Source organism: Formica exsecta, unplaced genomic scaffold, assembly GCF_003651465.1.
Source record: "Formica exsecta isolate Colony F162 unplaced genomic scaffold, ASM365146v1 scaffold614, whole genome shotgun sequence".
NCBI lineage: Eukaryota > Metazoa > Arthropoda > Insecta > Hymenoptera > Formicidae > Formica > Formica exsecta.
Window position 1 is genome coordinate 595651 of NW_021853375.1, and position 25838 is coordinate 621488.

At 33.7% G+C, this 25838-nt stretch overlaps 6 protein-coding genes across 9 annotated transcripts in view; 3 read left to right on the forward strand and 3 right to left on the reverse strand.

The window, feature by feature from the left end:
- Nucleotides 1-23: 23 nt before the first annotated feature.
- On the reverse strand, nt 24-1619 carry LOC115242645 (RNA exonuclease 4). 2 transcript variants are annotated; one of them, XM_029819092.1, is made up of 3 exons: nt 1509-1619; nt 890-1094; nt 24-810 (listed from the first exon to the last, which is right to left on the reverse strand). In XM_029819092.1, exons 1-3 carry the CDS (start codon nt 1553-1555, stop codon nt 244-246), a joined length of 819 nt encoding a protein of 272 aa, XP_029674952.1. In that variant the 5' UTR covers nt 1556-1619; the 3' UTR covers nt 24-243. The 2 variants fall into 2 exon arrangements, with proteins under 2 accessions (XP_029674952.1, XP_029674953.1); XM_029819093.1 differs by having other exon boundaries at nt 1359-1579.
- A 215-nt stretch (nt 1620-1834) lies between these two features.
- On the forward strand, nt 1835-4119 carry LOC115242656 (neuroepithelial cell-transforming gene 1 protein-like). Its single transcript, XM_029819109.1, has 5 exons — nt 1835-1900; nt 2183-2427; nt 2501-2864; nt 2941-3369; nt 3448-4119. Exons 1-5 carry the CDS (start codon nt 1835-1837, stop codon nt 3883-3885), a joined length of 1542 nt encoding a protein of 513 aa, XP_029674969.1. The 3' UTR covers nt 3886-4119.
- Nucleotides 4120-4509: 390 nt separating this feature from the next.
- Nucleotides 4510-7135, reverse strand: LOC115242609 (N6-adenosine-methyltransferase subunit METTL3). The gene is made up of 4 exons (XM_029819028.1): nt 6451-7135; nt 6176-6371; nt 5576-6082; nt 4510-5354 (listed from the first exon to the last, which is right to left on the reverse strand). The coding sequence occupies exons 1-4, from the start codon at nt 6602-6604 to the stop codon at nt 4565-4567; spliced, it is 1647 nt and encodes a 548-aa protein (XP_029674888.1). The 5' UTR covers nt 6605-7135; the 3' UTR covers nt 4510-4564.
- LOC115242611 (pre-rRNA-processing protein TSR2 homolog) lies at nt 7124-8229 on the forward strand. The gene is made up of 3 exons (XM_029819030.1): nt 7124-7200; nt 7501-7582; nt 7656-8229. Exons 1-3 carry the CDS (start codon nt 7132-7134, stop codon nt 7985-7987), a joined length of 483 nt encoding a protein of 160 aa, XP_029674890.1. The 5' UTR covers nt 7124-7131; the 3' UTR covers nt 7988-8229.
- LOC115242608 (patched domain-containing protein 3-like) lies at nt 7848-18081 on the reverse strand. Of its 3 annotated transcripts, none has more exons than XM_029819026.1 (13): nt 17404-17690; nt 12828-13074; nt 12346-12416; nt 12052-12267; nt 11166-11743; nt 10303-10926; nt 9975-10105; nt 9726-9887; nt 9396-9666; nt 8552-8673; nt 8303-8468; nt 8168-8215; nt 7848-7996 (listed from the first exon to the last, which is right to left on the reverse strand). In XM_029819026.1, exons 1-12 carry the CDS (start codon nt 17547-17549, stop codon nt 8202-8204), a joined length of 2748 nt encoding a protein of 915 aa, XP_029674886.1. In that variant the 5' UTR covers nt 17550-17690; the 3' UTR covers nt 7848-7996; nt 8168-8201. The 3 variants fall into 3 exon arrangements, with proteins under 3 accessions (XP_029674886.1, XP_029674884.1, XP_029674887.1); XM_029819024.1 differs by lacking the exon at nt 7848-7996 and adding an exon at nt 17975-18081 and having other exon boundaries at nt 8059-8215; nt 17404-17788; XM_029819027.1 differs by lacking the exons at nt 7848-7996; nt 17404-17690 and having other exon boundaries at nt 8059-8215; nt 12789-12964.
- Nucleotides 18082-18261: 180 nt separating this feature from the next.
- The window catches only part of LOC115242610, a 19754-nt gene continuing 12177 nt past the window's right edge, over nt 18262-25838 (forward strand). Inside the window, exons 1-2 of the mRNA XM_029819029.1 lie at nt 18262-18658; nt 21536-22529. The gene's annotated coding sequence lies outside the window, so the exon portion shown is untranslated. The remainder of the gene's footprint in view (nt 18659-21535; nt 22530-25838) is intronic.

Sequence of the window (25838 nt, forward strand, 5' to 3'; positions counted from 1 at the left end):
AAATGTGTATTAATATTTTATTATTTAAAATACAATTTATTTTATTATATAGATTATAAATATATACATTACAAAGGTGTACTTAACTTATAAAGATATTTCGTGAAATCTTCACGGATCGACAATAATTAGTTGAATAAATGTAAATAAGTTACATTGTGTCGTTTTTGTACAGAATTCTCTTACTGTTAAATAAAAATGTGTTTCGAGATGGAAGTTCTTTTTATGAATATGAAAGATTGCTCACCAACGCCCCTTTTTCTCCGATTCCCATTTATTCTTGTACAACATATACAACTGCATTGCCGCTCTCGCGTCTTCCACAGAACTGTGTTCGCCCACTTGTATCTCTCTACCTAACAATTCATGTGCAAGTTTCTTCAAACTGGGAGTATTTCCCTTTGATATTTGGCGAAAGGGTTTGTATTTCGAGGTGTCTCGCCAATATCTTCGCGGATGCGACAAGAACAATACGTTAAGATCGTGCTTCAACGCGTGACCCACGAGAATCCGACCCTTTAACATATCTGCTACTTCCTTCTGTACAATATTAAAATCTTCTCCATTTTGCAATTGTTCTGGTCGTATTCCACTGACTGCTGTTCTATAATCTACAACTTTCTCTCTCGGCTTAACATATTTGTCATATAAGCAAAAACCATGTTTATTTACAATCGATATCCGAGCTAACATGCTCTCCGTGCCATCACCAATTCCAACCATCTCGCAATCCATGGCAATATGTTTCGTCAAAGTTTTATTCTCTTTATTCTTGACATCATTGTATTCAGTGTTCTCCTCCAATCGATTCTGCAATTAATAAAAATGTCAACAAATATATTTACTAACTAACATATACATATATACATGCAATATATTAAATACTTACTGTATGTAGCAAAGTAACATGTACTTTTTTAGATTTTGAATGCCTATTCTGTGGGGCATGACCTTCCTCTATGTTTGGTTTGGAAAACAAGTTCTTGTACATCTCCCAATTAGATCCGGACGCTTTACGTTCGGTGTTTGAAGCAAGCTGTTTCGTCGTCTTGTTCTTCTTCTTAGTTCCCATACCAGTTGATACATTGTTCATTCTAAAAAGATGTTTCCTTTTTCTTATCACTGTATTTTTATTTTTTTCTAATGAACGTTATATAAATAGCTTATGATAGATTTATATATATAATATAAAGAGAATATTAAGTGTCCACATTTATTGTTTCTCTAACCTAATCTCTCTCACATATCTTATATTTTCTCCGATATTTTCAAATTTCATTTATATATATCTAGTAATGTATATATAAAAGCATATAAAAGAGAACGTTTTTAAAGAAAGCACAAAAACTAATACATACATAATATTGTTGTTCATAATTAATGGTGATAATCTTCAATATCTTCAGAAATCTTTATAGAATGTATATTATAAAAATGCGCGTATAAATATAAAAGTCACTTATATGTATATACAAAACACCGATCACAGGTGGCAAACCGATTCATACCTGATTAGCGACCAAATAATAATACACACGAAGATTACATGAAACATATTATTATACCATAGGTTTGTTCTTTGTAACTGAACTTTCTGCACTAGTGTACATTAAAAATGAGACAGATATATATCTGGAAGTTAGAGAGAAAGAGAGGAGAAACACAAAAAGTGCAGGAAGTTCAGTTACGAAGAATAAACTTCATATGTACCGAAAGATGTCGCGATGAATGTCGTTTGACAACAGCTTGCAGCGAAATCAAATGCGGCGCGTGCGACACGGTCGGTTGGTCATAAAATTTTAATTATTTTTTTTTAAACAATTCGCGATAAAGTATGAACGATGACTGCAACACAACTATCAAAGAAACGTTCCAGGAACCGCGGAAAAGGTTTTGGCTGGTGAGTCGGCATATTTTTCAACGTTTCGCGAAATGACGTCTTTCGCAGCTAATGTAACCGACATTCTAATGTCAAAATATCATTAATGTTAATGTATCTGCGTGAATTTCTCTTTTTTCAATTTCCCAGACTTTGCAATTGAAATTATGCTAACGTCACATACGTCGCAGCATTCACATTTATTCGAGCTACCATTGTTCAATTTGTATACTGATCGACAATAAAATTGTTTTTGTTGAAAATAATGTTAAAATATTATTTATGTATCGTATTGTGCAATAGAGATCAAGAAAACGACCAAAGAGCGATGCGATGAGCATTAGCTCGATGGACATATCCATGGAATCTGATATAGGAAAGAAGAAAAAACGCCGCAGGATTACAGAGGTTGCTAGCAGTATATTTTCTTCTTCCTTAGTAGGAACTAAGCTGGGGAATACTCTGCACAGATCTTTCACGACCCAACCAAACTCATCGGATTTATCAATTATTGAGGATGAAGTAGATACTGGAACATTACGTAGAAAGTAATTGTCTGACACTTAAATGTCTCGGTTTAGAAAGTAAATTTGTTTCTCAAAATGTATGCGCTAATTTCAGATTGAATAATGTTGCTGAGAGTTGCAACAACTTGACAATCAAGAGTTGGATGTTGGATGTTGCGCAGTCACATGGCAAAGAGCGCTTAAACAATATATTAAGTCGAAGTGAAATTAAAAGACAGGAGGCTATTTATGAATTGTACTGTGGTGAAAATGTGCTATTAAATGAGCTCTATGTACTAAAAAATTTCTATTACGAACCAATGTCGTCTACTGAAATTTTTACATCCGAAGAGTTATCCACCCTTTTTGGTGATCTCACAAATCTTATTGAGATACACAGTAACTTAAGGGATGAATTACTCAAACTCAGAGATAAATCTGGATTCACAAAGACTGTCGGTCCAACATTATTGAATTGGGTCAGTTTCTTTTTTACTAATGTTTTGTAAATATATATTATGTATATGATATTTTATAATTTCGTTATTTTCGCAGCTGTCTACGTTAAAGAAACCGTATCTGGAGAGATGCAGGACATTAGTTTGGGCGAGACATTTACTGGACGAGAAGAAATTTAGTAATAAAAGATTCCAATCATTTCTGAAAAAACGATTAGAGTTACCACATTCTGTCGACTTGTGGACTTATTTAGACGTGCCACGTTCAAGGATCGTCAAGTATCCATTATTGGTGAAGGAGATCTTAAAACATACTCCCACTAGTGACGCAGATTATTTGTTGCTGAAAGAAGCAAGTAATGTCCTTTCCGATATGCTAAAAGATATTGATTGGATCATGGGTGATGCCGAGTGCAAGGTCGCACAATCGAAAATAAATGCAAAGATCGAGTATGATCCTGACAAGTGCATCGTCAACGCCACAGAGTTAATCATTGAAGGTCAGCTTAAAGACGCACGTGGAATAGTAAGTTCTGTTTTACACTTTCTTATCGATATAACACAACAGATTCATTTAAATATGCTAACATTAATATTTTTGTAGAAATATTACTGCTTTCTTTTCGACACATGTTTCGCAATAACTCGTCCTACACGGCGTGTTAGCAAAAAGTACAATCTGTTCTTTCCCGTCGTACCTAAAGAACAAATATATGTACAAACGGACGATAAAAATAACGCGGAAATCGGATTTAAAGTCCGAGAACATTCTTTCATAATGGAAGATGAACATAAAAAACGGCATTGGATTGATGCATTCAACAAGTTGTACTCTAGAATGAGTATTCCGGACAAAGTGTTTAACACTGATGACAAGGAGAACTTGTTGAATAACACAGAATTATCAGAGTCGAATATTCGCGTTACACGGACATCAATGTCTAGGAGAACTTCCACAAGCAGTATAAACGATAATCATTTTTCCTTTTCTATAAGGAAAAGTTTGCTCAAGCAAAAGCGCAACAGTATCGGCTATATATAATGAAAGCTCATTTGCGAGCTTTTGTACTTTTGATAAGAAGCATATTCGTCAATATATTATACAAAAACGGTGACACATTTCTAATTAGTACAAAGAAAGTTAGGGCAACAAAAATTATTCTTATTCGTGTTGTAATTTTACTTTACAAAATTCTAGCATTTTAAGTTTAAAGGAATTTTTAGTAATTACTAAAAATTTTTTGAAACATGGCAGCACATTCCATAATATGTACAATAAATGTGGTGATATAAATTTAGAGAGATTTGATTTATAATTTTTGTACTTATATATATTGCAGTTGATCTTAGTTTTCAAGGAATTTAATCTACATTGATATTTTTCTTTCTACACTTGAATAATTAGAGAGAGTTCCATTAAAGAAGAATAGCTTACACATATGCGTAAAACATACATGCTAGATAAAGCATAGCCTAAATATAATTTAATATATACACATACACACAAATGTTATCAACTTCAAAATATAAGATATAAATCGGTTTTCCTATATTTATAATTATGCGTTTATTTTGTATTAGCATATATTTAAATGGTAAATGGAATTTATATATATATATATATATATATATATTTTGCAATAAATTCTAACAAAACGTGAAGTAGTTTTATTCATGTCAACAAGCATTTTATACTCATATATTGTAGAAAGAGAACAGATTTACGGTTTAGCGGGCTTCATTGAATTTCCATCGGGATAACGTTTCTTGAAGGCTTTGATAAGTTGTGGATCGATTAAATGAACACCGTCAACTTGATTACCTAAAGTGATCCAGTTGGGTTGCACATTGTGCGGCCGTCCGAACAATTCGATCTTTCTTGTGCCGGGACTCATGCGTTCGATAATGCCGTAAATCTCGTCGGGCTTGTGGCTAGTGGCGCGAACCTCGGCGACGATCACGTCGCTATCCAACCCTCGATTGATACGAGGATTGCCCTTCATGCCAACCAGACAATGTTCTTTGCCATGATTCAGCCAATGGCCCGTCCTACCGGTCCGTATTATTCTTTGCAGCTGATTGGTTTTTACCCAAATGATCTCGTCAACCCTCTCGTAGCCCCACAACTGTAAACATTCCCTTCCCAGTTCCATGGCTCTGCCAGTTACCCATAAAAACAAGAGTCCTTCATCCTGAAGCGCCGGAATTCCCAATTGTCTCATCTCGTCATCTGACATAGTTCCATAAGGTAATTCCATATGAATATCCCATGGTGGATCAGCCATGATTACAGCAAACTTGCCAAGAACTGTCATATCGAGGTAACGTAAGTCACATTGAATCCACTGTGGCGGATACAGAGTTAATTCACTGCCTACATTGCTGCTTGTACCGCTACCGTTCTTGTTATCTAAGTTCAACGTCTTGTTGGGCGCACTATTGTTTAGACTATCGGAGTCATTGGTTTCCTTTGGTTGAGCCGTGGGACCATCCACCTCATAGTGAACATATCTGCATGAAATAAAAAAGTGATAGAAAAACTTAGTTTTAAATTCTCTCTCCTGGTTTAAAATACAAAGATATTCAAAGAGATACATTGTGCGGTCTAGCTAATATCTAAGTTTATAAAATCTGTAGATTAATATATGTTGTATGAAATTTATTTGCGTGAGAAATAAACAGATTTAATCATATATGGATTTGATAGATTATAGTATTTCTTGGATTCTCACTTGCAGGTGTCCATGTGAAAGCAGGTATTCAGAAAACTACAGTCGCCTAAGGATTCGTCTGTGTGGCTCTGTATGATCTTCTTAAAGTGCAGTTTTTTGCACTTCTCTGCAAATCCCGGACCGCCGTTCAATTTTACACAGTCAACTCTTGTACCGTGCGGACAGAACTCCATGACTTGAGCGCCTCCCTGAGAGCGAAATCGTTCAGCCAGCGATTTCTCTTTCGAAGTCTGCTTTGACAATAAGTCCAAGATCTGTTCGCCGACCTTTTTACTCTCCTTCTCTCTGATAGTCGGCATCGAAATTAAGGACATGATGTCTTCGGTATTCTTTTTTTCTATCTTTGCTTGCTTTTCCGGAGGTACATGGTCGTTTGGATCGGACGCGGACGTTTCTACGCTTTCGGGATTCTCTGTGTCATCAGATTGGGATTGACACGACGATTGGGATTCTGTTACAGATAACACTGTATACCCGAACACTCCATTCTCTGTGACTTCTTTGATCCTAAAAATATGTATAATGTGTTCTTCATATTAAATAAATTACAAAATAGGATTATATATTGCATTAAACAATATAGTGTAAATTGTTACTAACTTGACTATATCTTGGGCAGCCAGTTTCTCTAGAATCTTGTGAATATCGGAGGAAGATACATCGGCATTGAGATTTTTTCGTAGCTGATCTATCAAGTCCGCAGACGTTATCGGTAGATTAGGCAGGCATTCATGTAAGATGCAAAGTACATCTCTCTCATATTCGCTGTGATCAGAGCGTGAAGATGCATTAGCATCTGCAACAGATTTATACATTAAAATCGCGAATAAATTCTTCTCTATGGAATTTATAATGTAATTGATATTTTTCAATACCAGGACACGCTGATTCCGTTGTCAAGGTGGATGAAACCGGCGTTGAAGTGAGCGTATATAATTCATGTCGTTCGCGTTTCCTCTTCTGTAACTTCTCGCGATAGCTGTTCCTCTTTATTTTGATTGCTTGTATCTCCTCAAATGCATCCGACATGGTTTACATAGATTGTACATAAAAACATACTTTAAATAATATGCGGACAAAGCAATTGTAACTTTGTCAATAAGATGGAATTGAAGGTTAAACGGAGTAGATTTGATTCTTCGGTTTTCCTAATTTCTTATCAATTAGATTATTATTATCAGTTAACGTAATATTATACAACTTGTTTTATAATTTTTTTAATGTTTCACATATGTTAACATTTATATTTAACTGTCATATTATGCTCTTACTTATGTGTATACATGCATATACATATATGCACAATACTAACAATACTAACCTAGCTTTATTTGACTTTTATGTATTTCGTAAAGCTAGATTAGCTTGTAGCACGTGCATAAGTAGCGTATTATGCGTGTACAATTTTTAACATAGCGACTATTTTTCATTCTTTATCACATAATCGATTTTTATTTGCTCATATCAAATCATATTTGTGTCTAATAGAATCCGAAAGCAAATTGCCCTGTATCCTGTATCCTAGTGTATTTAAGTCAATTTAAATTAACCTCAAAATGGAAGACACTAAATCATTTTTTCTATCAGTTACTCAACGTATTTTTAGTAACTGGACAGCTTTAAAGGTGAGCTCATGTAATCTTTGTAGTCTCATGTTAACGTTAAGAGGAGCAAACAATTTTTTTGTATCAAAAGCAATCTTTTTGTTTTAGTTGTGCCTTTTATGTGGTGCTTATTTTTATCTTCATTCTCTTATCAATTTTAAATATAAAATTCTTTGATTTTAAGAAGTTAATTTTTTAAAGAAGTGTAGTGCAGAAAGCAATTTTATTACTTTATTTATTTTAAGTATAAAAAATATATCGCACGATATAGCTAGGGAATAAGATTTTATAATCTTATACTAAAATTTTATCTATTTTTAGTTGGCGGTAGAACATGGTATGGGTTCAGTAGAAAAAGCAATAGAATTTTGTCCATATACAACGGAAGTGCTCTATATGAATGGTTAGTTGCTTTTACTATTTCTTATTACACAAGAGTGACATTATAAATTATATTTTATTGTACTTTTTTGTAGAGGGATTGACCAGTGATCAGATTGCTGCCGAATTAGAGGACTATATGGATGAACAACTTAACACAATACTGGAAGATAACAGCACTGTACAAGTAGCAGAGGAATTATTAAGGTTTTATCGATATTGCATAGAGGGCAATGAATCCACAGCAAAAACGGAACTTGAGAAATTACCACCGCTACAGCCTTGGCTTAACTGTGAACGACCTATTCGATCTACTCGTCCTTTGCCAGTACAACAGGATAGCAGCTCGGATGAAGATATGGATGTGGATAAAAATCAACAAGAAGACGATGGATGGACAGTAGTTACAAATAGGCGAAGCAGATAACTCCCAACTCTGTATAAAAGATATCTTTATTCAGCGCTTTTCTTCTTCATATGTATGTATGTATGTGTATATATATATATATATATATATGCATACATATATTACAACGTAACATGTGCGCACTCGTTCCACAACCATACGAATTCTAGCACTATAAAATAATCTAAAAAAATGTTTTACCTATGCAGCCTTCTGAAGCATTGTTAAATATCATTTAGTCTTCTATATCTGCAAAAAAAAAATAAAGATCTATTTTTGTTCTTAAAAAAAAAATAAAGTGTATTTAATAATATACTAATATTTTAAAGATATTACCTTTTTCGTGTTGGGACAGACGGACGGTAAAATAACCGTTTTGATATATATCTTGATTCTTTTTCATGCTAGCTTGCCTTCTTTCGCCGGGTCCCGCCAAACTCAATATCACTGGCAGAAATAGCAATCCGTGAAACAAACCAAACAGCACTACTGATGTGAATAGCTGAAACAGATACAAGATTATCATATTTCAGTTTATTTCACGACAATTGTATTTTTATTAATAGAGAGCACTATGATTTATACCCTGAAGAAAGTCATGAAAACGTAAGCTTGGCTGAAACCTAGCAAGACGAAGGCGAAGAATGTGCTCAGGCCACCATTCAACACTGCCGGTCCGATAACGTTGAGCGTTGTCAATGCTCGTTCTGTGAGATAAGAAATAATATTAGAGTTCTCAATCTCTCTAATGGACATTATTGAACATTATAAATCCTCTTTACAAAAAATATCAATCTTATTCAGTGTTAAAAAATTTAAATAATATCTACTTAGCAATAAATTTTTGATCACATAATCTTTAATTAACTTGAATGAAAATTTTTATTTTTTAATTAATTTATTTTAATTTAAATTGGTAAAAAAATCTTGTGGAATAAAAATATATTTTTATTCTCAATATACAGGGTGCGGCATTTATAGTGACGCGGGCATATTTTTCGGAAACGAAGTGAGATATCAAAAAATGTTTCAGACAAAAGTTGCATGGTTTCGATTATCGAAAACTAAATATTTTACGAGATATTTTATTTTTTATATCAAAATATGTCAGATTAAAATATAAAATAACTCAAAAAGTACTTAATGAAAGAATATTTTATTATAGTGTTTTGAAAAGCTCTCGCGGTAAGCTACAAGAATATGTAATAAAAAATGGGGTGTTCCATTTAAGAAAACATCGACCACATTGACCTCTCCTTGAAAAGACCACTTAAGGTCAAGTCCATATTTTTATCATGTGGCCCCCTCGAAACCATGCAACTTTTGTCTGAAACATTTTTTGATATCTCACTTCGTTTCCGAAAAATATGCCCGCGTCACTATAAATGCCGCACCCTGTATATACATTCCTAATGTGATTACTAGTGACCTTGTTTGCTGCCGCTCGAGCGTATGAATTCCAGTCCGATATGTGCGGCATAATCAACTGCCAATCCTGCACAAAGCAGGATCATAATAGTCGACGAGATTTCAACGGTCAATCCCAGGAAGTACATCGAACCCAAAAGGTCGATGAGTGTGAATAACACGCAACACATTACCCAAAACGACGTCAGTAAGTTTCTAAGTAGCACCAATGTTACTATTCCCACCGCCATTATCTCCAGGCTCAAGTTTCTAATTAATTCTTCACCGATGATCTGCGCAAATTGATTAATGAATGACATATTTGATTGATGAGATAAAAAATTTCATTTACCCTGTTCGACGCCCATGTTATGTAATCTAACGAGTAAATCGCGATGTGTTCAAATCCCTGAGTAAAGTTCACGCTTTTCACGGCATCTCTTAATGATTGCATAGCCTTTATTTGATCGAATGTCGTGCTTATGGGGATGTGTTGCACTGGAATCTGCGATGTCTGAAATCGTCATGCAATTTCCCGTGTGAGAAAAAAAATGTTTCGCACTTGCAGGCGTATAAAACGTATCGTCCTTTTTTTACGTACTGTGATGTTATAGTCATTGAATGGCAATTTGTTAAATTTCATATCCTGGATGTATGCTTGGCCCTTTACCGTAAACAGGAGATATTCCGTGAGAGTATTGTAATATTCATCTTTATCTTCAATATATTGTACTGATGAAAGATAATATGTTATATTAATAAACAGCATATTTATTATAAATTATAAGTATTGTATATACGCTATATTTTACTATGGCAAAATTTATAGTTCAATTTCTTCTCGCATGATTATATTCTTTCTTATCTTGTGATTTTGATAGTTAGATCGCATTTTACGTTATCGTTTCGCTATGCGTCAATTAAATTACCTTTGTCGGTAGTTTCCAACCATTCTTGGTACGCCATAAACCATGGATCGAGAGTGCGATTGTTGACGTACGGATTTTGTTTGAGAATGTCTACCAGCTGAAACAGCGCTTGACGATCCTCGTAATAGTTCACGCCCGTCAGATATATGTTGACATGTTTACCGTACTTGGGAAAATGTTCCTTCAATTTATTGTGAAACTGTATGGGATAAGATTCCTGATTCAGGTACGCGAGCGGATCAAAGTTCTGGCTCAACTGAAATATCGCCCATATGTTGAGGCACAACAAGGAAACGGTAACTAATAGGATGATCGTTTTCACGGACGTTTTCATCACGCAAGGTCCGACGTACTTCTCGAAGATGAGCCGCTGAAAGTTCCGTTTACTGCATTCGTTCGGTCGCCAATTGGGACACGGCTGGCAACAACAACCATCCCTTTTCACTGTCAATCGTCTCTCGTCGTACACTAGACAGCTGACGAAGAATGTGATCTCGTAGATGTAAAGAAACAATATACCCATCGCGGCAAACATGCAGAAGGACCTCAAGAACGGCATCACCGTCGTCATGCCGATAGCGAAGGCCACCATGTTGGTCAAAGATGTCACGGTAATGGACATACCTGCGAACGTGAGCAAAAGTATCAATTGAATTATATATGGGATATCCTATTTTAATTTTAATGATGGATTCTATTAGCGCATTTGAGCACATAAGCCCGTATAAGCTTCTCGTATTTTTAGTCTCTATACTATAGTTTCAAAGTATTTGGGCATATATTTTTAATTCGACAGACGATACGCATAACGCGTATTATTTCTGTCCTCTTTAATGCTGAGCTTGCCAAATATTCCATCGTACCTGATATTTGAATACACTTTGCGATACGGGTGGAAATGTCTGAGGATTTATCCGTCTCCGATATAGTCTCGAGGCTCTGCATGATGACGAACATGTCATCGACGCCGATGCCGAGCAACAGGAATGGCAGAATCGGGTGCACCGGTCCGTAGAAAAATCCCATGTAGTAACACACCCCGTAGGACGAAAGGAGAGCTTGACCGACTACGGAGATGCCCATGAAAGAAAGATATATCCGTTGTTGCAGCGCGTTGCACCGACCAATCATCACGATCACGTAGATCGTGATCAGCGACATGCCGCAGAACAACACGGTCATGTTGCTGTTGATCACTTGGTGCAGCATGTCCTGATAGCTGCGCAGCGTCACCGCGTAGATCTCCATGCCCGGCGGTAGGGTACGATTCCAATGTAATATCCTCTCGATGAACTCGATCTCCCATTCCGGTGAGTGCGGATTACTTTTCTTCAGCAACCAGTACATTAATGTCGCCTTCGCGCTCTTCACCTTCCCGTTTGCGTCGTATTCGACACCCGCCAGTAATGGCGCGATATCGGAGAGTATGTCTTTAGTATTCCTGCATAAAGTGAATTAATATATAAGAAATAAATAAAAAGATTGTGTTTGTGTATTCTTACGTTAACAATGTAGCGTATTTCATCAAAATAAAATTTACAAAAGTACGAAATGTATAATTGAATCGATATTAAAAGAATAATTGTACGAAAATAAGGACTTTTATTAGGATATGGAACATTATTTTCTCATGAAAATGTAAGAGGCTTTAATTTACAGTATACTATAAATTATATATTAAATTTTATCTCAAGGTTTTGAGCGATCCCAAGCGCATCAATTTCGTTATGTAAAGTTTCAGGAACTTACTTATTTTGTAAAGTCATGGTAACGTCATTCAGTATCTCTGTCTTCGTTAAATTATCAATCTTCTTTTTACCATCCTTCTGCCATAACTTCAAGAGCGATTTATGGATACAAGGCTCTTTTGTCATTGTACTATTTATAATAGGTAGATATTCTTCGGGAAACTCGGATTTATCCATAGTTTCCCATTTATCGTCTTCTTGGAACCATGTAAAATATCTGTAATATAATGCAAATATTTCAGTAAATGCATCCGAAATAATCTTAATACTTCCAGATATGTAAAAAAATACTTACCCAGCGCACACATCTTCCCAAGTGTTATTCTTTACGACTATGCTTTTCACATCTTTCTCGATGTCTCGAATCTACAATTAAGTAATCAACCATTATGATCAAAATATGATCGAAACAATATACATACTTTATAACGTGTCTTTATCAAGAATATCTATTCTAAAAAATATACTTAAATAAAGATTTAAAAAATACATACATGTATACAAACGAAAGGGTCATAAGCATCAATGTTAATTAGATTAACTATATATATTACATAAAAAATGATTTTGATGTAATACAGCTAATCTTATTTTAAAAAACATATATATAAAGAGACGATCCTTTAATGGCAAATAAGATTGCAAAGACTGTGCTTTGTTGCGAAAATTTTATAAACAAATATGACAATAATTGATTTAACTATGCGGAGAGAATTGTGCATTAATATGGAAAAGAACCTTCGTTGATACTCGTATAATTCATGATCGCCTATGTACCGATCGCAGCACTTCAGGCTCCAGCACGTTGGGGGCAACGATGATGATGCTTTCGTGCCTGAGATCGTCCCGAAAGTGCTCCTTTACCCAGGTAGCGTCCTTGCGAATTATAGAATCCATCGGTACGTAGAGTTCAAGTTCGTCAATCTCCTCCTTCCAAAGTAACAATCCCAAGCCACAAACGAGATTTAGACAAAGGGATATGATTAGCCAAAGCCATGGCTTTGTGGCTATACTAAATCCGATCCTGAAGAAGAGACACGAAAACAAAAATAACAAAAAAAAAATTAGAAGATAAAATTAAATAAAAAGCTAATTTAACCATATTAAACGTACGTAAAAATTAAATATATAAAAAAATGAGAGAATAAGTAAATAAATAAAAATTAATTCGATAAAGCATCCAGTTTGGCGCATTCGTCAAAAAGATTGAATGCAACGCCAGCCCCAGACAACTTATATTAAATTATATAAATTCGATCAGTGATCATATGATCGTGAGAGACAATGGTAATCGATAAGCTGAGGTCAAAGGCAATGATCTCTGAATCAAATAAGACAGAAACAAAAATACAATCGTCCCATTGTCAGGATTGATATATTAGCAATGTGCAATTCAATTATTGATATTTTATTATTTCTGCTAAAATACAACAATGTGCGTATTATATATGCGCCGTTTGTGTGTTCCTGGCTCATTAGTTTTTTTCAATAATTATAAAAAGACGAGTATATATTTTTATTAGTATATATTTTTAGTATATATATTTTATATACTTTAGTATATATAATTTATACGAGTATATATATATTTTTATTAGTAAAAATATATACATATATTTAGGTAAAAGTTGACTTATCATCATTAAATCTTACAAAGCACGGATACAAACCATGTATTTTATAGTTTTATTTTATCGTAAAGTAACGGCTATAAGAAATTCGTAAACATTGTACTTATCTTGAAATTTTTAGCAAAACAAAATGGTAATCCCAAAGCGTACTAACAATGACACAGTAACAAACAGATGTAAACAAAAGAAATATAAATACATATATAGGATATAACGAAAAGATGATGCAAATAAATACGAAAATTATGATATTTCAAGATCGCATATCTCAGGAACAAAAAGAGATCGTCACAAAATTCAAAGCGTTTATTACTTATTGTTAGGAATGTGCCTTCTATAATATATATCAAAAGAAAAATGGTCCAAGCTGTGTTAAGTTTTTGTCAACTTTTACCCATATTTATAATAATCGGTCAAAAATTCCAATTAAATTATGTCAAATTTATATATAGATATTGATAGATTTATATAGATATTATATTTTCATTAATTTTCGAAAAATATTTTTCAAATCTTTTAAAATTATAGACTTTAAAAAACTTTCAGAGACTTTGAAATCTGTTTCTAGTTATGTGGCTAATTACTAATTAGATGCATTCAAGATAATTTCAGGGTCTCACGCAAACAAATTTTCTCGGGATGAGACTTAACTTCTTTCTTACCAAGTCAGTTATCATTCAAGCCACTTAAACTATTAATAAATCGTTAAGTAGAGATGAAGAAAAACAATTTTTTGCACGAGAGTCAATAAAGTTGTTTAAATTGTTTTGCATTGCTTTATAAATGAGATCTTTGATGTTCTAAACACGCAACACAAAAAATAGAACTTCGCACAAGATCTCGAAGAGTTATGTAAGGTAATATACGTTGAAAATTAACAGTTTCAGTAATCCTACGCAGATGTGCCGCATAAATACAAAGAAAAAGATGAGATATTAATATAATGACGATATAAAAAGATAAAAACATAATATTAAAGAAGAATACTTGATAAGTATTTATGACAGATTACTAGAAAGTGGAATTATGTACATATTGAGGACAGTTGTTAAGACAATGATACTGCAGTACATCTTCATAAATACATTAATCTGATAAACATTTATTTACAAATTAGCTTTTGAAAAACAATGCAGAAACGATCTATATAGAAACTAATAAATCCTAAAATTCCATAAAATAATATTGTTTAGAAACATTTTTGTATGTATATAGAAATTGTTATTTGTATATTCTTATATAATCCCCCTGCCCATTTAATTACATTTCTTCTCACATTTAAAATTTTGTAATCATGTATATAATTTTTATGACACATGCACAATTTTAGAACTTTATTGCTCAATAATGTTTCTGTTAGGAATTCAAGAATTATAGTAATATATTATTATCAGATTTCGAAAAGTTAAGTTCTAAAGAAATGATTAAAGAATTTTCACGAGATTTTTCACAAAATAATTTATTTAATGGAACTTTATTTCCGTGAAATTTATTTGATTGGCAATGAAGAACGTGAATAATCAAGTGCAGCGATCTTGCTGTGACGTTGCGAAAATTGGCTGAAACCAACTTACTAACCTAGTAACAGTTAATATACGTAACTACCATCTATTTCTTTCATTTGAGACTGATTATCTCGATGACTCGAGAAAGAGACTTGTAATGTCATAATGTGGAAAAGCATTTGAGTCTTTGACAGTCGCACATAATCATAATATATTAGACATGATTTGCAAATTGAAATAATTTTTCTGGTGCTTTTTAAATATAATGATATAATGATATATTCAGATAAATAATAAAAAAGAGAGAGAAAGAATTATATCAAGTTATAATTATAAGATATTAACACAGTTATCACGCGCGATATTGTGTTATACATATATCAATATCGTCGTAATACAATATAATGAAACTTAATTGTGTAATCTAATTAAATTATATAATAATAAATAATAATAAATAAATTTATAAATATATATAAATAATATACATGATTTAATTATACAAGATCTCAAAAATATTTTGCAAACAAATACTTTTGCAGCCAATTCATTCTTTGTTTTTTAGATTTTCTCCAAATCACAGATTGATATTGATAAGAAATCGGGATTACACCTGGCCATTTTAAAGATCGATAACGCAGTAGATATATAACGCATCGTCGTAAATATTTATCAACATATTTGCATTTATTTACGATAATAGCGCGTATAATTTTATCGTATTATATATAATTATTTGGCAATTAGAGTATCTCTTTTTTTCTATTTTGCATATAAAATATTTATTTTATTGCGTTATTACACTTTTGATGCATATAAAATGCAAATTTACAAATTGTATACTGTATATCATCAGACAAAGTGCATTTAGAATATATAATTTCTTTTATATCATATATCATTTCGTAGTATTAAGTTGTTAAAGATCTATCAATTATTTCTTGCATCACATAATCATGTATAATATTGCATCGCACTATAGACAAGGTATAACGAATAATAATTAAAGAAATCTTCGTGGAACGAAAGTGAAACCTTTGACTTTATCAAGGTTCTTTTGTTTCTTCTCAAAGGTTCCATTAATCCAATTCAAATCTCGTCTATCTTATGGACTGTTTGCTCTCTGTTAATCTACTATAAATAAAGAAAGACGATACACGGAAACAGGAATGATACAGAAACAAGAAATGTATATGCATATGCAAATTAGTGTTTGTATTAAGTAAACTCGACGCTGATTATAATTAATTCTACACTGCATCAACACTGATTGATATCGATTAATTAAATGTCTTTTCTCGAAGAAAACACGATAAGAAAAATAATAGAATGCTTAGAGCACATAAATCATGCAAGATTTATAAAATTGTAGGTAGATAGATAGCCATTTCTCGTAGCGCATAATTTAAAAGATTTAAAAAATTTTCTTCTCTTTTCTCTGTGCGTATTATATAAAACACAAGGAACTCCATAATATAAAAAAGCTCTCTTATCCGGGACGATTTATCTGACTGGCGAGCCGTCATTTATCATTCATGAATTCTTCTACCGATCTGAAGAGTTGATCTATTTAGCAAAGTTTGCAATTTTCAACATTAGATATCTTTTTGTCTAATAAATTTTCAAATTATTATATAAATATTTTAACATAAAATTTACTTGAAATGATAAATGTACAAAGATTCTACTACTATTCTCTCTCTCTCTCTTTTTCTTCTCTTTGCTTCTACTGTATTTATACTTTCCTAGTATTCTAGTTTATTCTTTCTTCCTCTGAAACAAAGAAAGAGAGAACCTTGAATATATATTTATTTCATTCAACCTACAGATAACGTGCAAACGAGCAATCCACAGCACGCTGGTACATTCAACCCAGAATTCTTTTTAAGACTGCTCTTCTTAGTTCCGCTATACATCACAGTCTCTGAACTTTCGAAACGGAATAAATTATAGGCACATCGACAGTAGCACGCTCACAATCAGACATCGAAGGAGAGAAACGAAAGAGATTAAGGATCAAGAGCTAAATAGATCTCCTAAACTCGACGCTCTGTAAACAAACATGGAGAGCGATAAACAATACGTTCCTGCCTACGAACGATAGTTAGGAATCGAGCGATGGGGTGCGAGGAATCCTTTCCCAACCACGCTATTGCGGGCTTCCGGGGCGGAGACGGGAAAAGAGGGACACGACTATGCGTACTTCCGCACACTCACCGGTAAAATATTCGATCGGCGTTCAAGTGAAAGTCGAGCAGCAGCTCCTTGCAACGGCTCCACGTGACGATGGTCGTTCCACTCCGTTCGTTGTCAGCTGTGGCTGTAGCTGTCGTCGACCGGCTGCCGTCATCGCACGTCTCCATTTCGGCGATACTCGCTACCCGCGTCCGACTGTTGACTGGCGCTCTCGCGGTCGCTCTTTGTGTTGCCGACTGACTGACTGACTGACTGACTGGTTAACTCGCTCCCGAGCGAGCTAGAGCAGTAGCGTCGAATGTCGAATGAATCCGCCGGGGTTGGACGGCGGGATTATACGCCGTGCACGTGCATTACATTGACGTACGCAGCTGACAGTACATCGACGATCGTGACAGCGATATCTCTGTCGGTGTTTTGCGATTAATGATACCTTTTCGTCGGTATCTCATTTATATTCATAAGTTGTGTATAATGCGGTATTTTTTTAAATAGCCGTCCCACGCTTCTATAATTATTGCTAGCGATATATATTCTTCGTTGACTTGAGGTACTGTCGAAATCTATCTGTATATAGGAATCACAGGCTTACGTAATTCTCGGAAAGATGTCTTATTTGGACGCTCTCGTGTTTCCTTCGTCTGGTCATGAATATACTCGAACAGTTTCTGAAACAAACAGAAGGTTTCGATTTAGTTCTAATGACACAAACATACACACACATGTCACACCGCTGCACAGGGTCAAACACCAATACACATATATAAAGCTATTCTCCCTCTTGACAGCCGTCAGACTCCAAAAGTAACCGATGTCTAGTTCTCTATTGTCATTATTACTTAATAGCTGATTTACATGCAGACACAGTGGCTCATTTCGCGCTTAAGCGACATAAAATCCGAGAGAGTATTGTACTCAAAAACCATTATTTATGATCGTTACAAAAGTTGCTAGAGAAAATTATATATATTTCAAATAAAACGTAATAAATTTTTATAATAATTTCTTATACCTTATACTATAATATTTTTTTATAATTTTAATAAAGTACAACTATTGCTTGTATTATGGTGCTGAACGTCGAAAATCTAAATATCAGTGAGTTCAAGTTGTGTAATGACATATATATAATGGTGTATGTGCGATATAAATGCTTGCCGGATAGACGCAAATACATAGAACATGTGCACCGAGAGCTACTGTTGCTTCCGAATATACGAAGAGAATAGAGGAAGAGCTCTTGGTACAAGTGCACTGAATGAGAGTGCGTAAATGAGTAAGTAAAATGTTAATTAGGATCTTGGCACGAGGAAATCCGCACACGCGAAATAAAATGCAAATTCTCATTGTTCTAGATATTATATAATATCCTAGATAGCAAAAAGTCATTTCGATTTTCGTCAAGTTACGTCAAAATGACAACTTTTGCTACTTAGAATAATATAATAAAGACGAATAAAGAAAATATTTATAATTCTCTATTTACAATGGTTTTCTCTCGTTATCAGTAGAAAATATAAAATATGACAGTTGGAGCACAGACGAATCAAATATTTTTAAACTTAATCAAAATTTAATTAACAGTCACGATATTTCGTTTTTTTTTGCATTTTAATAAAATTCCGGCCTCATTTAAATTTTGAAAAGAATTTAATTTTTCTATTTTTTAAACTTATCTTATTTGAATGATCAAATTATAGATCACTTGTTATAATTGCTTTCGTTGGCTCGTTTTAAGCTACTTTAAAATAAAGTAAGTACGTTTAAATTTTTTCTGGCGTGCAGAATATAACTTTAATATTCCATTGCAAATGTTTAGTCTCAATTTAGTGCCAAAATATAGATAGTACCATATCTCGTTGAGTGCATATGCACTGAAAATAGGGTCAAATGTTATCTTCTACGAGAATTGTTTACGAAGATTATTACTTGTTATTAGAAATTTTTTGTCTGATTTCTTATTAAACGTACTCTGTATAATTGGGTTAAATAAATAGTTAACATATGCGAAAATAAAGACGCGCAATATCTGAACAAGTCAATTTTACAATAACAGATAAATATCGAGTTCAATTTGAATAAAAAGTTGCGTATTGCGCAATCGCTTAAACCATATATATACAGGATATTTATAAATTTTCTCTAGAGATTGTTGCCATATATACATATATGTGATATTACGCATATGTAGCGATTTAGAAATATAATTTAAAGAAATATCTTCTTTAAACGGATAAATCACTTTAAGCACAAATGAAACGTAAACGTCAGGTCTATTCGTTTTAGTTACATTCTCCACGTTTATAAAAAATTGAGTATATATATATATATCAAAGCAGAACTAAAATGAGCCAAAGAAAGCAGCTTAAAATGAGCGGACCTATCTGTAGCGGTGTAATTGATTCAACCGCCCGAAATAATCGTCTGCGGAAAGTTCGCGACCCTGTCGCCGTCCTCTCGTACATTCGCATGGTTAGATATGTCCGAAGCCACATGATGCTGTTGCATAACAACCTGATGCACTCGCGAACAGCTGTTTGCGTGCGAATGCACCGACGCATCCTCGGTTGCGCGCACCGTTGTAACGATGATTAATCATCTGTGGTACTTCCACACCGAGATTTCCTTTGGAAAGCTCTCACGCTTTCCCTTACAGGCCGATACTCAAGTCATATTTTTATGTAGCAGTATAATCCTATAAAATATAATTAATGATACAAATCTTATTGTTAGTTGAAAGATTGATTTCTATCTTGATTATAATTAATTTTATTCTCTCTCTGAGAAAATCTGATTCTAATTTGGAACTAATTTAAACTTATTATTTAAATTTAATATTTATATATAATTTTTAATTATATATAATTTGTAATTTATAATTTATAATTATATATAATTTATAATTTATAATTCAGTTAGAATGTCAGATTCATAATTATGATTATAATTAATTTTATTCTCCGAATGAGAGAATCTGATTCTAATTCGGAATTAATTTAAACTTATTATTTAAGTTTGATATTTATATATAATTTACGGTTATATAATTCAATTAGAATCTCAGATTTAATTTAATAATTTGCATAATTAGGACTAATTGTGTTTATGATAAGATGTTTGTGTATAATGATAAGGTGGATGGCAGAAAATGTGAAGTAACGCACGTGGATAGTTTATGTTATCGCGCGTTTGTGATTATAATTACAAATTACGTGACTATAATAAATATGAAATAATGTTATTTATTATCAAAATTTTCAACACGTTGCCCCTCCACAAAAATAAAATCTATAGTATTTATCGCATTAATTACAATTGTTGAAAGAGATTACCTCGGAATAATAATAAAGGCAGTATTCGTCCGAAAGATTGAACTCAGAGTCGAATGTAATTGTATTCGACATTAAAAAATGCAGTTAATGAGTTAATTCGCTCACAAAATCGGACAATCAAATTTTCATCTAACAATAAATGCATCATCGATGACGAATACGCGTCCATTTTTTCATTACGCTCATTACTTGATGCTTTGATGCCAACGAATGTCTTTTCGTGTGAAGTTAGGCGCATCTGGAATGTGGAATCTGGATTTTGGGTGAACGCGCGGTTTGAATCATAGATATGTAGTAAATCTAGACTAGCCACCTTAAGGCCGGGTCTACAATAGGTGTAGTAAGTCTTTTAGCGTTCTGCTCTAAGTTCTAAAATATGACATAATTTTTAGCTAAAGACACTGGTTAATAGCTTTAAATAGCTGCATACAGGCAGTTAAATAAAAAAAAAAAAAAAAAAAGGCACACTGCGCTGCCTGAAGTTCTAATTTCTAAGCTTTAAGCGAGCTGGCTAGATCCGAGCTCTTAAAGCTTACGACTTAAAACTTTTGACCGATATAATTCTAAAGGCTTACTACACCTATTGTAGACTCGGTTTAATCCTAAGCGGCGCGTGTGGCATAATTAGAATGTTGCTCACGAATGTATAAATAACTTACGTCCACGATCCCTCCTTTCTATTCTTATATACGAGATAATAGGCTACATTCTCGAAAGCTTTCTTTCTCTTTCTGAATTTTGATCACGCTACGCTTGATCGAAATTACAAGTATAGGTATCGCAGTCTATACTTACTGTGTTTATGGTTCTCAAACAATAAGTTGCATCAATTACCAACTGGCGTATAGGCAAATTCTCTATAGAAGCCTAAATAGCCACAAAGAAGAAGAAGAAGAAGAAGAAAGAAGAAGTTGCCACCAATTCTGGCGTTATCTCTGACGCATGCGCAGCAGATCTAGATATTCATGAGACTACTCAAGCAGAACAAAAAATCACAATAATATCAAAATGACATCATAATGACTATCAAAAGTCATTATGATGTCACTTCGATATCATTTTGATGTCATTTTGATGTCATCTTGATGTCATTTGATATTATTGTGATTTTCTGTTCTGCTTGGGTAGGAATCCCAGTCTGATATTTCGGCAATTTGTAAGTATCGAATAAAATATATGAAACGTAAAATTAAATAACAAAGAGTGTGTGCGGCTCGATATAAAAATATAACGAAATAAAATATAATAAAAATAAAATATAATTTTAAATATTTTAATCGGCAATCGTGCTGCGCACAAACATCGAGACAAAATACGCTACATTCGAATACCTCGTGGAATACACGCGCGCTGAAGTTTGCGCGGGAAGGCACTTCTAGAACACATCTCTTCTAGAACACATCTCTGGAGGCGATGTGCGCCGAATCGAGGCTAGACGATGAGCATCGCGCGATTAGCGAACGGTAATTTTAACGTTTTCTTCCTGCTGCCTTTGTGTCGAGTCGATTTTCAACTGCATCTCGGCCTGAATACGTAATCCATATTATATTAAATTGCACCCTTTCAGGGAATATAATATCACGTATCATTGCGAGAGCTGCCAGCCTCCGGGCGAGGGAAGAGGATGGAATTATGACTTCTTATCATAGCGCGCGCGACAGGTCGCTCTACGCAGATTGCTTATCTGGTGTATGGTACTTGCTACACGCGCGTGCGAGAAGAGGAACCGGAATGAGATTATCGTCCAACAAGAAAAACAAATGTCTTTATCCCTGATCCACGCACTTTGCAAGAAAGAAACGCTTTTATCTTCGGGTAAAGATCTTATTTAGCGATGCGTGCAATGTAATTATATAGAATTGCAACACTGCAACATAAAATGGAACACCCAAAAGTTTTGAAAAATTTAGATAAAAGTTTGAATAAAATATTTTTATTGCAGTGTTCTTAATGATAATATACATAGTATTTTCGAGTAATTTATTAAAAAGTGAAAAATATATTAAAAAGTATTAGCCGAATTAAGCTCCAGAAAAAAATATATGTCACTAAATCGTATTCTTCAATCGATTTAAAAAATTCTCTTTGATACATCTTTTTTTTGACATTTAAATTATTCTATATAACATGTTGCACTCATTCTCAGATTATAAGGCATGGTTTCTGTTTGAAATATTTCTGAATTCAGATATGGAAATATCCGAAGAGATATATTATCTCGATAAAATCTCAATTTAAAAGAATTTCTGTGAATCGTGGGATCAGCTTTATCCAAAACACTTGTAACACTTTGATATCGGCAATCTACGCGGATAATATACTATAGACTCCTATACTATAAACTCTATTTGGTTTGACCTCTGCATCGGTGATGGTAATTCACATCTGTCCCTGTTCGCGGCGTTTATGCAGGCTAAACAATTTGCCGGATCCACCTGGGCCTGTCGACTCTAGGAGGGGGGTCAAAAAGACGAATCAAGCTAGAGCTCCGCGCCCCTAAGTAGGTCTTTAGCCGTTCAAAGACCGTTATCTGGCTCGCGACCTTCGGCAAACAATTCGTCTGCGGTCGTTTGTCCTCGTGCAACAACGGCATCGCCGTTGCCCGGATCTCGCGACACACTGCGCTCATCCAGCTTCCCATACTATCAGAAGACGATATCGGTTACGTCGATTCGGAGGAGCGTGACCGCACAAATCAGCTTACACAATTTCCGGAAAGTTTACATAGTTCAATTGATGATTATCAGGCTTGAACTTCATTTTTATTCTACTGATATTGCACACAGAAAAATACATACTATATTTAAGTAAATATTACTTGTTTCAAGTATTTCAAAAGTTCATATATCCGCAAATCTATCATAAGCTCATCATAAGCATCAAATTTATTCAAAATGTATTCTGAATCCTAGGAAGTTTAATACTTCAATCAAGAATATTAAATTATCCAATTGAAAGAAATACACTAAATTTTACATTAAATTAACCACATCTAACTTTCCATTAATAAAATTTTATAATATTCTTCAAAAGAAAATAATTACTTTTTTTGAGTACATGATAACGAGTTTTTCTAAAATTTGTGACAAGTCTATTTTAAGACTATTATTAAGAAAATATTCTTAAAGATAACTGTTACTTAAAAAAAGAAAAATAAACTAAGTAATCATTTTTCTTAGCAATAGAATAATATTTTTCTGTATGTGCGCTAGCCTATTGCATTATGCTAATTTGTATCAGTAATAATTAAAAAGAATTTAATGCACCAGATATAATTAATCTTAATATTGTAGAAATACAAATCACTGGTTTAATTCTATTAAATTTCTAGATAAAATAGATTAAAATTTAATGATTAAAGGATTTAGTGCAAATAGTATAGTATAATCAATTTTGAAGTTGAGAAAATTCAATTTAGCAATCAATTTTTCTGAAGTATTTTCTGAATAAAAATCAATCAAACATTAACTGATTTTAGAAGATTAATAAATATTATTATTGAAATATTAAATTAATGGTATTCAACTTTTATGAACAATATTTTTCATTTTGTTATCTTCTATTTATCTATTCTTTTTTTCCCGAAGAAAGAGAGAGAGAAGGAGGAACTCTTATTATAAAAAAGAAAAAATGCGAATAGCCTTCACCTTTGCACATCATTTGCATACATATCTACAAGATTCAAAGATTCATCTCCCACGCGCGGATTCCTGCTCACTTTTCGCAATCCTCCTTTTCCGGAAATCCCGGCCAACCGGTCGCCCTTCGCCGGTTCCTTCGTTCCAGTGCAATATATATAACAGGTCCTCTCGCCTGTAACGAAACCGGCCGGGAAGTCGCCGGTTTCTTCGTTCAAGCGAATGTGACCAGGTAATTACGAGGTAAACCGGCGATGGCCGAAGGTGTCAAGGTAGGGAGTTCACTCCCGGAGCAGAGTGAATGCCTTTCCCAGTAGCTTCGTCTCGGCATTTCAGTGCTCCTGGTGCTGCACCGACCGATGGAACTCGTCGTCTCCTCGCGCGCGCGGTCGCGATCAGGAAACCTAAACATACAGAGATATCGGTAGATCCGCGGGATCAAGTTCAACGATCGCCGAGCTGATCGATTGCGTGATCGGTTAATCGCATCGTTGATCCGAGATCGCTAACGTGAGTAATACGTTCGCGAGGCGATTTATTGGCCTCTGTCAAAGGTCGAATATTAATTCAGAAACGTCAAAATAAATCGGATACACGCTTGCATCTAATTTATTACGCATTTCTGACCTTCGATATTCGATGTAATAATTGAGATGCTGGATACCATCCTGCTCTATCCTAACTAAAATGGTCGTCGAAGTGTAATCGAAGTTTAAAATCCGGTGCGCATATATTTTACGTGTAAAGTTCGTGAATTGGAATTTTATTAAAGAAATATTGGGGGGGACAGGATTAATACTTTGTAATTGTAATTCCGAATATTTGAATAATTCCGGAAAATATTTCGCGCTTGAACTAAGGTAACAGCGACATTATACTTCTAAATACAGTGCAAAAAATATATGCCAAATAAATATCTTTCCTAGCAATTAATCTAATCACGAAATTGTGAAATTTTCTGTCACTTTCTAGGATTAAATCAAAGATCATGAACAAAAAATTAATTTCTAATTTAGCAACATACAATGCAATAAAAAAGTGTAATGTAATCACAACAGCATTATGCGACTAATATTATGCTGTAACGCGCGCTGAACGATATATTGAAACTGTATTATATGTGAAAATCCTTTTAAGATGAAAAGATTCTTTTCAGATCTTTAAACGATATTAATCTTTTATAGTCGGAATAGTCCAATCTCTTTGGAAAACTATGCTTTACAATCGTAATTGCTCTTAAGCTATAATTGAAAATTTATTCAGCTCATTACTTTTTTTTCTGCTAACAATTTTCTTCTCGTTGAATTCAAGGAGATATGAATAAATTAAGATAATAAAGTAATAAATGATGATGTGAAGCTAAACAGATTTTAAAATTTAAAGATTCAATAGTATTTTTAGATATTTTTAGATATTTTTAGTATATCATATAATATATATATAATATGATATACTAAAAATATCTAAAAGATATATATAATATATA

Bases quoted from the DNA above. Each gene is read 5' to 3' on its own strand.
- LOC115242645 (XM_029819092.1), bottom strand. From the start codon at position 1,555: ATGTTTCATGTAATCTTCGTGTGTATTATTATTTGGTCGCTAATCAG. The intron at 1,095-1,508 runs GTATGAATCGGT...ACATCTTTTTAG, and splicing joins ATTATTTGGTCGCTAATCAG to AATGAACAATGTATCAACTG. The intron at 811-889 runs GTAAGTATTTAA...TATTAATTGCAG, and splicing joins ATGTTACTTTGCTACATACA to AATCGATTGGAGGAGAACAC.
- LOC115242611 (XM_029819030.1), top strand. From the start codon at position 7,132: ATGGAAGACACTAAATCATTTTTTCTATCAGTTACTCAACGTATTTTT. The intron at 7,201-7,500 runs GTGAGCTCATGT...ATCTATTTTTAG, and splicing joins GTAACTGGACAGCTTTAAAG to TTGGCGGTAGAACATGGTAT. The intron at 7,583-7,655 runs GTTAGTTGCTTT...ACTTTTTTGTAG, and splicing joins GGAAGTGCTCTATATGAATG to AGGGATTGACCAGTGATCAG.
- LOC115242608 (XM_029819026.1), bottom strand. From the start codon at position 17,549: ATGGAGACGTGCGATGACGGCAGCCGGTCGACGACAGCTACAGCCACA. The intron at 9,667-9,725 runs GTAAATGAAATT...CAATTTGCGCAG, and splicing joins TAACATGGGCGTCGAACAGG to ATCATCGGTGAAGAATTAAT. The intron at 8,674-9,395 runs GTCACTAGTAAT...CTTATCTCACAG, and splicing joins CTCGAGCGGCAGCAAACAAG to AACGAGCATTGACAACGCTC.
- LOC115242609 (XM_029819028.1), bottom strand. From the start codon at position 6,604: ATGTCGGATGCATTTGAGGAGATACAAGCAATCAAAATAAAGAGGAAC. The intron at 6,083-6,175 runs GTTAGTAACAAT...ACATATTTTTAG, and splicing joins GCTGCCCAAGATATAGTCAA to GATCAAAGAAGTCACAGAGA. The intron at 5,355-5,575 runs GTGAGAATCCAA...TATTTCATGCAG, and splicing joins TTTCACATGGACACCTGCAA to ATATGTTCACTATGAGGTGG.
- LOC115242656 (XM_029819109.1), top strand. From the start codon at position 1,835: ATGAACGATGACTGCAACACAACTATCAAAGAAACGTTCCAGGAACCG. The intron at 2,428-2,500 runs GTAATTGTCTGA...CGCTAATTTCAG, and splicing joins ACTGGAACATTACGTAGAAA to ATTGAATAATGTTGCTGAGA. The intron at 2,865-2,940 runs GTCAGTTTCTTT...TTATTTTCGCAG, and splicing joins GTCCAACATTATTGAATTGG to CTGTCTACGTTAAAGAAACC.